General features: G+C 39.1%; 1 protein-coding gene and 1 long non-coding RNA gene across 4 annotated transcripts in view; both read left to right on the forward strand.

The window, feature by feature from the left end:
* The window catches only part of LOC107140446 (phytanoyl-CoA dioxygenase, peroxisomal-like), a 66214-nt gene that overhangs the window by 40870 nt on the left and 13154 nt on the right, over positions 1-12190 (forward strand). The window contains exon 10 of one of the 3 annotated variants that reach the window (XM_048809196.1): positions 229-327. The exons of 1 other annotated variant lie outside the window; for it this stretch is intronic. In XM_048809196.1, coding sequence (XP_048665153.1) covers positions 229-312 — 84 coding nt within the window. In that variant the 3' untranslated portion in view covers positions 313-327. Of the gene's footprint in view, positions 1-228; positions 328-5310; positions 5387-12190 lie in introns of those variants that run through there. One more of the 3 variants, XM_048809197.1, reaches the window with a different exon arrangement.
* LOC125618458 overlaps positions 11675-12190 on the forward strand; it is a 6400-nt gene continuing 5884 nt past the window's right edge. Inside the window, exon 1 of the long non-coding RNA XR_007349725.1 lies at positions 11675-11695. This is a non-coding gene — a long non-coding RNA (uncharacterized LOC125618458). The remainder of the gene's footprint in view (positions 11696-12190) is intronic.

A 12190-nucleotide genomic window follows, 5' to 3' on the forward strand; every position in this document is an offset into this window, starting at 1 on the left:
AAAAAAAAAAAAACAAGAATCCTAGAAAAAAATGACTGGCCAGTAACTAGTAAAGTACCATACAATTTATTTTTTGGTTCAGGCTGGTGTGAGTTCTGGTAAAAGACACTTTTTCCTAGAATCTTAGTCTGGTCTCCTACTGAGTCTGCCCTGGCTGAGATCTGGAAGGAACTGCGGAAAAATGTCCTTCTGAGCAAACATCTCATGCCAAAGTTGGTAATTGGACAGGTTTGGATGTCGAAAATTATGATACCTATTTTCTATTACTTTATTGAGAACAAAGCTACTATGTTAAGCTCCTTACTGAGATAAGCTGCTGACAGTTGAGCAAATCTGTTCTTTTGTGTGACCATTCCTAGGGCTATTCCTCCTCTCTCTGTGACTAAGAGATTAAATCTTTCTCCAAAGGTAAGCTGAGGGGAGGGGCTCAAAATAAGGCCATGTTTTAATGTCTAAAATGCTTTGAAAGCCTGCTCTTAACTCAGAGGGGAGTAAACTTTTTGGTAACAGGCTGTTCAGATATCCCAAAGAGGTCTAGGGTAAGAGGTGAGAACAGAGGAGCTGGCACTAGTATCCAAGAGGAAATTGACCTCTTGGCTCCCCACATAGAAGCAGGAAAAGCATACCAGGGACTCACAGGTGGTGATTGGAGTTACAGAAGTCATCAGAATTGGCTTAGGGCTCTGTCAGGACTGTGTGGAAGAATTTGGCCTTTTCTTTTCCCATCTGGGAAGTTTTCTGCTCACAGTGAGGGGCAGGATGCATGGGAGAGCGTAGTTCCAGGGCTTGGGAATAGATTGTTCTCTGAGATGCTGCTGAGATTCACAGCAGTGGCAGTGGAAGATCTGCTTAGCTTAGCTGGGGTCACATAGGCACCTGGTCCAGGAAGGAAGGGCACTAGGTCAAAGCCACAATGTTGGGCAGTAGGACAATGATCATTCCCCCAAAAGATACACTTAAGATGAGGAATGGGACACTTCTGCCCAGATACATAAAGGCTCATCGACTGTAGTCACTTCTCACTTGAGTTTATTTAATAAGGACATAACCCATTTTTTAGAGTTGTGACTACCTTTGGAAATAGTTATCAACAAACAAATGTTGAACTTACTATTCTCTTTTATTCTGAATATGACATAGTCCTTTGAACTCAGAAAATATGAGCATGCTCTCCACTATATTTTGGGAGTAATAAACCTCTCTAAGACACCCTGAGTAATATAAGAATGATGTGAAAAAAATCCTAGGTGAGGAGAATGTCAGGCTGGGGCAAGGATGTTATAGATTCAGGCTGGAAATGACTAAGAGAAAGGTGTTTGCATACATTTAGCACAAGAGGCAAAGCTGCTCTAGATTGTTTATAATTCAATGATGAAGGGTAGGCAACATTCAAAATTTTTCATTTGGTCAAAAATATCAATGATTTTAATATGAACATGAGATTTTATTTTTTTATGATGCTGGGTTCAAACCCAGGGCCCTATACTGCGAGGGAAATCCTCCATCACTAAGCTACATCCTTAGTGCTTTGTAAAAATCTTCCTTTGAGACAGGGTCTGGCTGTGTTTGCTTAGGTTTTCCAGAACTCTTGAATCCCAGCCTCAGCCTCCCTTGCCGCTGGGATCATAGGTATGCACTACTATAGCCACTGCCCAGGATATTTAAAAGAACAGATATATGACACTTATTTTTTTTTTTTTAATTTAGGTGAGTGTCTTTCTTAGAAAAAGTCAGAGAACCTTGCTTTCTCTGCTGAGTCTTAAAGTGTTCATTTTGGTGCTTCCTCCAGTGTAGACTCTGCCTGTCTTATGTGTTCTAGGGTGGAGTTAATGCCATGTACCTTGGGATTTAGGACTATGATCAAGACCATGGCCGAGTGCAACTTGTGATGGAGAAGGGAGACACGTTTTCTTTCACCTTTTGCTCATCCATGGATCTGGTCAGAATGAATCTCAAGGATTCTGGAAAATATGCATCTAGTTTTTAAAGATGAGTGGGTTCAAAACAGAAAATCATAGGTATAGTAACATGTAAAGATTTATGACTTTTCACTAAACTGGATTGTTTTTTCCAGTTTACTTGCCAGAAAAAATATTTGCCTTCCTTGTGCTTTTTTTGCTCTACTCAGTGAGAAGCCAGGTGCCCTCAGGATCCTAAATCTGTTAATCATGAATCTTGGTCATGTGGAATTGCTAATTGCTTCAGAGCAGTAGGTCACCTTGCAGTGCACAGCTTCTGCTTTCTGAGGCACAAACAGTTGCTGAAATATTAAAATAGCATGTTAACTTTACTATTTTTTCACATTTTCAATGACTATAATGTTATGGAAGATTATTTACAATTATTTCGTAACAACATGATCATAAGTGCACATTTTTTTTTAATTTGAACCTTGATATGGTTCTGCCTGGCACTGGAGCCTGTGCCAGGAAATAGAGTTTAAATTTGGGGCAAATAGAAAGTCCTTCTGACAGGTGTGATCACCTTAAGATAACTAACTTGTGACAAAGAAGGTGGATTTTAGCTATTGTTTTTCAGTTTACATTTGTTTAGACCTTTTTCTGGAACAGGGAGAACTAAGTCTTATCCTCAGCAGGAAACAAGCTGGGTAATAATGTCAATGTATTGACCTCTAAATGTCCATCTTTATTGACAGGTGTGCAATTTTTCATTTGAAGGTAATTTCAGTTTTCATATTTTTTGCCATTGCAATAATGTCTATTGCATAGCAATAATAACCTTTCCCAAATTTAATAGGGTAACCAACCTTTATGATTAAGAAGATGTCGAACCATAGGATCATACATTTCTTTTAGACTTGAAAATATATACTCATTGGAAAAACTTAAATGCTTAAACTGTAAAGATCTGTTACTTAAGAGGTTATGCCCCCTGTCCTATATATACCTTAAAAAGTAAATATCACAGCTAGTTAATTTTTTTTTGTAATTTCTTAATTAATGTTTAGCTAGGGGGCAGGAGGGAGAGGATGCCCTACAAAGGGACAGTTTTGGGATGACACGGAGGGGCCTGGCAGGTTATAAATCAAATCCTGGTTGAGCACAGGATTGCATGCCTGTAATCCCAGCGGCTCAGGATGCTGAGGCAGAAGGATACCAAGTTCAAAGCCAACCTCAACAATGGTGAGGCACTAAGCAACTCAGTGAGACCCTGTCTCTAAATAAAATACAAAATAGAGCTGGGTATGTGCCTCCCTGTTCCAGTGTCCCTGAGTTCAATCCCTGGTATCCCTCCAAAAAGAATTCAAATCTTGATTGTAAAAGTTGACACTCTGAAAGGAGAACACTTTGCTTGGTTGTTGGCATTAATGGACACTTTTCTCCATTATCAATTGTTCACTCTGCACAGGCAATTTCCTGCTATTTTGCCAGCTGTGATTGCCACTACATCCATGTGAAGGGCACCAGTCAAGAAAACATTAAGGAAGAAATTATAGAACAAATTAATCAATTCTACAGTGTGGAAATTAGCATAGACTAGTAGGTACACTTGCATGAAATAACCAAGTAGAGATGACTGAGGTTTCTTGTCTTCACATGTTTAATTAATCTTTAATTTAATTTGAAATGAAAGACTGGGGGAATTCTGAATACAAAGGAACAAACATATAGATTTGGGACTTCGATGAAGGATCACTAGTGCTTATGGATGAGGGGCATTACACAGTGTTTCATGTGCTTTCCTAATTGATACACATCGCTTGGAAAGTGTTTTTTGGTAGTGGATCAATGATGCTGATGAGTAATAGACAAATTATCAATTGGGGTAATTTAATAAACCAGTTTACTTTTAATAAAACACACATTTTAGGCCCTGAATGAAGAAGCTCTTCCTATTTATTTTATTGGTATGAGATAATGATAATGCAGGCATGACCCTTCCTGCAAGAGACTGAGAGTGATGACTCTGGGTCATCCAGGATGTTGTAAGGGATGCCACATTGCCACTGGGAACCTCCAGAATAGCTTTCCAGGGTGGAGAATCTTGCTTCTCCCTTTAGAACCTACAAATGCGTCCCCTGTCTGAAAATACTCCATGTTGGTGGATTCAACCAACTGATATATTGGGAAATATTTAAATATTAAACAATGTTTCAAAAAAATCATATCTGTACAGAACATGTACAGGCATTTTTTTTCCTTATCATTATTTCCTAAATAATACAGCCTAACAATTACATAGCATTTATATTGTACCAGGTACTATAAGTAATTTAGAGGTGATTTGAAGTATCTGGGAGGAGGTACAGAGGTTATTTTATTAAAGGGACTTGAGCATTCATGGACTTTGGTATCTAATGGGGGATCTTCAACTGTACATTAGTTTGTGAGGTTGTGCTGAATAAACACATCCCATATTTATTTTAATTACTCTATAAGTTAGAGTTTATGGGCACATTTAGAATAACAATAGAATAATCAATAAACAATATAATAACAATAGAATAATCGAATGAGAATGCCAAATTATATAATTCTAAGGTATAAAACAATTCCATTTCCCCTATCTCATTTTTTTCACCAGATCCCAGTAGAACAGTCTGTGTAGCACCTGCTATAAAGGAGGAATTAGAGTCCCAGAGACTGGTCTAAGTTACAGAGCTACATTTCAGAGTCAAGCCTATTCAGAAATCATTCTTTCCACCATACCCTCTGTTTGCTCAAAAAAAAAAAAAAAGAGAACACATAAGGTAATCTACATTGTTTTATTAATAATGGGGCAGGGTGTGTTGTGGCACGTCTGTAATCATAGCTTGGTTGAGGCAGGAGGATTGCAAGTGAGGCCAGCCTCAGCAACTTAGCAAGAAACCGAAAATACAAAATAAAAAGGGCTCAGATATAAACTAGTGGAGAGTGCCACTGGGTTCCATCTCTAGTAAAATACCAGGGGGAAAAAAAAAAGATAAAACCAAGTAAACCAGTACCAAATGGCACCACTTTCACTAGTATGATCTTATCAGAGTTGCACCCTCAAAGTGGTTCAAGCAAGTAAAGATAAACAGAGAGAAGGACAGTGAACTGTTGTGACTTAGCATCACCCCCACCCCCCAAATGTGTTCAGAGACGCTGATAGTTGGGAATCCATTGGCTCCCTACAGTTAGCTCTGTTTTTCAAATGTTGGCAAGAGAATTATTTGGATTCCAAAACTTGTTTTATTTACTAATCAATATAATTATCATAACATATTCCCCCTATTTAACCATTTGTAGAGGCTAGAATTTTCTTGTCTTTGTCGGGAAAAGGCCAATATGTGTTCCATACACTCATTCTGTTTGGTATTGATTCTAGGATATTTGTATTTTTCGAGCTCAACTTGTGAAATGAGGAAGAATTAATCTTTGAAACAGCCCTTAATTATAACTATTTTAAAGGAAATCAGAAGAAACAAGGAATCGTAGGAAAAAAAGTTTTCTGACTGGAATGACATAATTTTTCCTGTTGTTTTCAAAATCGAGAAGCATTGGGCAGTTCATTGTATGAAGTTAATTTTGTAGAAGTTTATTTTACAGTATTTTTACTGTAAAAGCAGAAAAAATGAAATATTACTCTTTCTGGAAAACTGATTTGGGTTTACAACTAATAAACATGGCATATGATTTAAGTATGTTCAGTCAGTTCCTTTCATTGAATTGTCTCTTTGTCTTGGCAGAAACGGATTCTTTGAAATTCAGTGTGCACTCAGATGAGCATCCTCTCCTAGTCTATCCTCTACTTCCTGATATGCTGTCATGAGAGATTTCCAATCTAGGACCATGCATAGTACATTCACATTTTGTGAAGGGCCTACAAAGGACATCACATGATCAAAATAAGGATGGGTCCTCATTCCAGCTACCCTCCTTCAAAAACAAAATATCTTCTCCAATCTTTTCCTTTGTTTCTAAGGAAGGACATCTTCTCTTATGTTTCTTTCTAAGCAGGGCAACTGAAAGTCTTCAGCATTTATGAATGAAACCTAAGCTGTTTTGATCAACAGGGACATTTTAAGATACTACAGCCTAAATGGGGAGTGAGCCTGAACTGGGATTTATTTCAACATAGCAGTGCATTTCTATTGCAGTTGAGGGCCCCAAGGAGCCCTGGTCCTTATTTTGTGGCTTCATTAAGAAAGAATCAGCAGGGGCTGGGGATGTGGCTCAAGAGGTAGTGCGCTCGCCTGGCATATGTGTGGCCCGGGTTAGATCCTCAACACCACATACAAACAAAGATGTTGTGTCCGTCAAAAACTAAAAATAAATATTAAATTCTCTCTCTCTCTCTCTCAAAAAAAAAAAATCAGCTAGTTAATTTCTTGTCATTCTGCTCAGCACACCCATGTGTTTCCATGGGTGTTAGTTTATTGAGGGGGGCACCCATTTAATCTTAGCCCCAGCAGGAAATGAGCAAAGGCAAGAGAATCATTAAGAGGGTCTAGGGAAACTGGTCCTAGAATGATATGAACTAAATGTAAATAAGGAAAGCCAGGGCAGATAGCATGCAGAAAGCACTGCTTTGATTTAGAACATGTTTCAAACTACATCCAACCTGGATTTGCTTCCCTGCTTGGGCCTCCCAAGTTGCTGTGATTAAAGGTGTACACCCCTGTGACCCGCTGTTCCTAATTAGAAAAACCAAACTTCAGGCTGGGGTTGTGACTCAGTGGCAGAGTGCTTGCCTAGCATGTGTGAAGCACTCAGTTCGAATCTCAGCACCACATATAAATAAATAAAATAAAGGTCCATAGACAACTTAAAAAAAGAAAGAAAAACCAAACTTCACCAAGGAAATTGGCACAATTTTGAGTCTCCATGTGCATCTGTGAGTGAAAGCCAACTCTTCTGTCAGGAACATGCATTTCTCATCTCATCTGTGTTCCTTCACTCCATTAGTTCACATAGCAATTTGCAGGCACCCACTCTGTAGTGGGAAGGGGAATGACTAGGGCAGGAAAACTAGGGCTGCTTTTCACCCATGTGCACCCTCCTTGTGAAGGGTGGGAGCAAACCTCTGCTGGAACATGAAGAGATGGGACAGGAGGAGAAGCCTGGCTACTCAGTGGAAGGGGATCTGTTTGAATGGGGGTTAATTTCACCAGACAGTAATCTAAAAGTTTATGCTCAAAGCACAAAATAAAACAATAATTCCTTCTAAGAATTTTGGGACTCAGAGTTGAGGAAAGCCAGAGACCTTTGCTCACATTAATGTTCTTGGAGCCCCCCCCCACTTACTCCTGTGTTCTCTTGAATATATAAAATTGAGATAAAAATATCTATACAATAAAAATACCCATCTTACGGTTTTGTTTGTTTGTGTGTTTTTCGTCACGGGAGATTGAACCAATACTTACCACTTACAAACATCCCCCACCTTTTGCATTCTTTGTTTTGAGACATGGTCTCACTAAATTGCCCAGGCTGACCTGGAACTTGCAATCCTCTTGCCTCTGCCTCTGCCTCTCCAGTCACTGGGTTTTAAAGGATGTGCTCCCACGCCTGGCCATCTTGGCCATTTTTAAGTGAGTAGATCAGTGACATTAAGTACATTCACACTGCTGTGCAGCCATTGTCACCATCCATTGACAGAACTCTTTTCAACTTACTAAACTGACACATCATCCCCAGTCAATGCTAATTCTCCTTTCCCATTTCCCCTAGCCAGGGCCACCACATTCTACCTCCTGGTTTTATGAATTTGGTTACTTTAGGGACACTCAGATACAAAGTATTTGTCTTTTCCTGACAGGTAATTTCACTTAGCACAGTGTCCTAGGTTCTTCCATACTGTGGCATGTGTCAGATCGTCCATTCTTTTAAAAACTGAATAATATTCCATGGTATGTCTATATGGCACTCTGCTCATTGACTTCTCCATTGTGTGTTGCTTTCCTCCTTTCAGTGATGGTGAACAGTGCTGCTGTGAACATGGATGTACACATATCTCTTGTACACATATCTCTTAGAGAACCTGTTTTCCATTCTTGTAGTATCTTTTGCCTTTTAATTCCAGAGGCGAATTACTGGATCATATTGAAGTTCTTTTTTTTTTTTTTAATCCCAGGGGACAGTGGGGTGGCAGAATTGAACTCAGGGACACTTAATCACTGAGCCATATCCCCAGTCCTTTCTCTGTATTTCATTTAGTGAGAGGGTCTCACTGAGTTGCTGAGAGCTTCACTAAGTTGCTGAGGCTGGCTTATAGCTCATGAGCTACTGGGATTACAGGTGTGGGTCACTGCCTCCTTTTCATATGGGATTTCTATTTTTAATTTGTGAGGATCGCCATCCTGTTTTAACTAGTGTCAGCAACATTTCATATTCCCACCTATTGGTGAAGCAGGCTTCCAGAGTCTCCATATCTTTGCAGCCACTGGTGACTTTCTATTTATTTATAGTAACCATTTTACCCATCCCCCACCACATTGGGGCCTCAACCAAGGATGTTTTCTTGTTAACAAAGTCTGGGACAATCATCTCACCTCCCCAAAGGGCAGATGATCCTCCATGTGGTTGCTTTGGCTGGGAGTGTTTCCATGGAAAGGTGAAAGGCTGCTGCATTCTGGCTCTGCCACTTCCTAGCAAATCATCTTCACTGAGCTTTTTCCTCCCCTATGAAACAGCAATAATTGGGCTACATGCTAGGATGATTGTAGGAAATGAACAGCACAATATGCTAAATAGATGAATAAATAAATGGAGGAGTGGAGAAAACCACATTTACAGAAGAATATTTGCATGGTCCATGTTCCTTTCAGGAAAAAAGAATATATTCTCAGTGGCTGGAGATGCTGTTGGTAGATAGCCTTCAGGTGTGGCCTTGGCTTCCAAGCTGCCCTCCTGGCTATGAGTGTCATAATTACCCCAAATTTCATTGTATTTGATGACCTTTGCACAAGAAAGCGGGAGCTGAATCTCCAAACCTCAGTCCTTGTGTTCCACCACCACCAGCAGCAACAACAATAACAACAAAAAACCCTTAAAATTCAGGAAGCAAAAGTGAAACAAGGGAAATTTACTATGTGAAAGTGAGGTGAGAGTAAAGTAGAAGAAAGAGAGGCTTAAGCAGAGAGCACTCTCAAGAGCAGAGAATGTCAAAGAAGATAATGCTGTCTCCACATTTATTCCTATTTGATATTTTCCAGGAGAACTGGGGACCTTCTGTACTCTTTGCCAATCAGGTTTTGAACTCTTGCTTCACATGGTGCAGAAGAAGTTTTGACCTCCAGAACTATCATGGTGGCCATCCTATTTAGGTGGGCTTCATCTGCAAGTTAATACCATCTTTCTTTTTTTGGTGCTGGGGACTGAACTCAGGGGCCACTAAGGGGCCTCGGCCACTAAGCCACATCTCCAGTCCTATTTTGTATTTTATTTAGAGACAGGGTCTCACTGAGTTGCTTAGTGCATCGCCATTGCTGAGGCTGGCTTTGAACTCACGATTTTCCTGTCTCAACCTTCTGAGCCTCTGGGATTACAGATGAGCGCCACTGCACTGGGCTTGCTTTCCCTTTTCTTAAGGATGAAATATCTACAGGAAATATTTAGAATTTTTATGCAAAGGAGGTTTTCTCCTCTCCTCTATGTCTTTATTCATCTATTTACATAATTTATTGACTTAATTCATTCATTTAATCCTGTTTTTGTAATTGTAAGGATTCAGGGATATATATTTTACACTTGGGATCACAACACACTTTTAATTTTTTTATATTTTCCAGTGCAAGGGATTCCACTCAGTGCCAGGAGCATGCCAAGCAGGTGCCTACCCACTGAGCTACATTCCCAGCTCCCTCCCTTCTTTTGTGGGAACGTTTATTTGTCTGACTTTAGATTCTCTTCTATGTGTATCCCAGACCTCAAGTTTGGAGTTTCAGCTCACCACTCTTCTGTAACACTGGTTTCCTAGGAAAGGCATAAAGAACCCAAAAGTGAAGGCCAAAGTGCTGGCCATTTTCCAGTGGCTGATGTTCCCTCTGAACAAACAGATAATATCTTATGGTGTAGCTCAGTGGGTTTAATTCAGTGGTAGAGGACTTGCCTAGTACTGCAGGGCCCTGGGTTTCATCCCAGGAGTGGTGGGGAATGCAAATTCTAAGGCTCAATTCAATTCAGACTGCAGAATCAGAATCTAGAGGCGGCCCTTAAGTCTCTTTTATGTTCTGTTTCTGATGCAGGCTGAATTGTGGGAGACCAACCTCACATGTGACTGAGTCACGAGAACAGAAACCCGGCACTAAATGCTGAGAGTTGTGATACACTGGGACTGGATATATTTAGGAGTATAATTGGGATTTCTTGGTTCAGCCTCTCATTGCTTTGTTTTTCCTCTCTGTCATTCTGGGGATGGAATCCAAAGTTTGGTGCATGTTAGGCAAGTGTTCTACCACTAAGCTAAATCCCAGCCCTCTTAATATTTTTTAATTGGATTTTTCTGACCCTGCTATTGCTGAGCTTAGAGATCAGTTTTTTGATGGGTTTTTCCATATCAGCACTGTTGAGTTTAGCTTTCTGTGATGAAATATTTCATGTTTCATGTACAATATAGTAGCCCCAGCCACATGAAGCTATTGAGCTGTTGAAATACGTCAAATTAGGATGAGTGCAAGTGAGGGACTGCACTTTGGTATTCAATTAATTTCAGCTTAAATAGCCAGAAGTGCCTGGTGGCTTTGATCTTGGACAACACTGGCCAAGATTTATAGTGAATATTTCCTTTAGTCTTAGACTTCTTAAAGATTTGTGACAGTTTTTCTCCAGCTTTCATTGTTTCTTAGAATGGTAGCTTTTGGAATAAGGAATAATCATTTTTGAAGTGTAAAATGTCAAGTTTTTTTTTTAACTTGAAGACAAGTAGAGAGGGGAAATTAAATACATGTGAGTCATTATTCCACCATTGACAAATCATAAACTTGCTGGTGTTTTCCGTTCCTATGCATAGTATTAAAACCCAGGAATATACTGTATGAGTTTTGTGCATGCATTGCTTTCACCTAACCTTAGCTTATAAACATTTCCATATCATTAAAATTTCCTCAAGAACAACAATGACAAAGAAAACATGCTACAGGAATTCAGGAGAGGCAATAAGACCATTGGTCTAGAGTCTGGGATCTGAGTGTCTTGGCAATGACAATTTGCTGAGAGTCATTGACCCAGGTAGGGTGTTACCCCCTCTGCCTCTGAGAGAGCAGACAGGAGCTCATAATTCTGAATCTTGACTTGCATTCTTCCTGGATTATGACACTGTCATCACAATTGATAGAGATGTCACTTAAGAAATGATAACCTGTTCATGAGAAGTGATACTCTAAAAGGAAGTCTTTTAACTAAAGAAACAATGAGAAAATAGTAAAAATAATGAGATACTGTGTCAATAATCTCTACTTATAGTTTGGAAAAGAGATTTTAGAAAAAGAATTTTTAGTTCTTACACATATTTAAAATTAGACTAGACTGTGGGATATAAATGAAAGGACTTAAAGCAGCAGTGTGTACTTGTCAGGGTGATGTGGGAAACCCGAGCATCTGGTGTCTGTTTAGGGAACTCCTTTCCTGAGAGAACCACCCCAGAGCAGGCAGTTGTTTCTAGACAAGGTTGACTCCCCAATTTTACTTTGTTTGCCTTAATTCACACGCTAGGTAGCTACTCATACTTCAGGGCCTATTGTCCCTGCCAGTTTCCATCCTCAGCAATTCCAGTAAGTAGATGTCATTTTAACTGGTAACTCTACTATGTATATAAATGCTTTTCTAGTGGTATTTTGGATCTGATATAAAATATATATTGCCTGTTTGAATTCATTATACAAATGCTTTGTTTGTAGGATTTGTTCTAATTAATTAGAATTGTGGATGCTTTTGAAGATCTTGACTTTAATTTTTCTATATTTTTTCTAAACTTCAGAAAGAAGGAAAACTACTAGAAAATATATAATCTGAGTTTTGAAAATGCAAGCATGGGGGCTGGGGATATAGCTCAGTTGGTAGAGTGCTTGCCTCGCATGCACAAGGCCCCGGGGTTCAATCCCCAGCACCACAAATAAATAAATAAATAAATAAATAAAACAAAATAAAAAATTATGTATGTTTTATTACAACTAAGTTAGCTTGTTCTTTGGTTAAATTAATATATTAGCTAAAATTTTTTGTTTTCATTATATTCTTTTTCTCTTTGTCTTTTTTTTTTTTTTTTT

Source organism: Marmota marmota, unplaced genomic scaffold (assembly GCF_001458135.2).
Source record: "Marmota marmota marmota unplaced genomic scaffold, marMar, whole genome shotgun sequence".
In the NCBI taxonomy this organism is placed as follows: domain Eukaryota; kingdom Metazoa; phylum Chordata; class Mammalia; order Rodentia; family Sciuridae; genus Marmota; species Marmota marmota.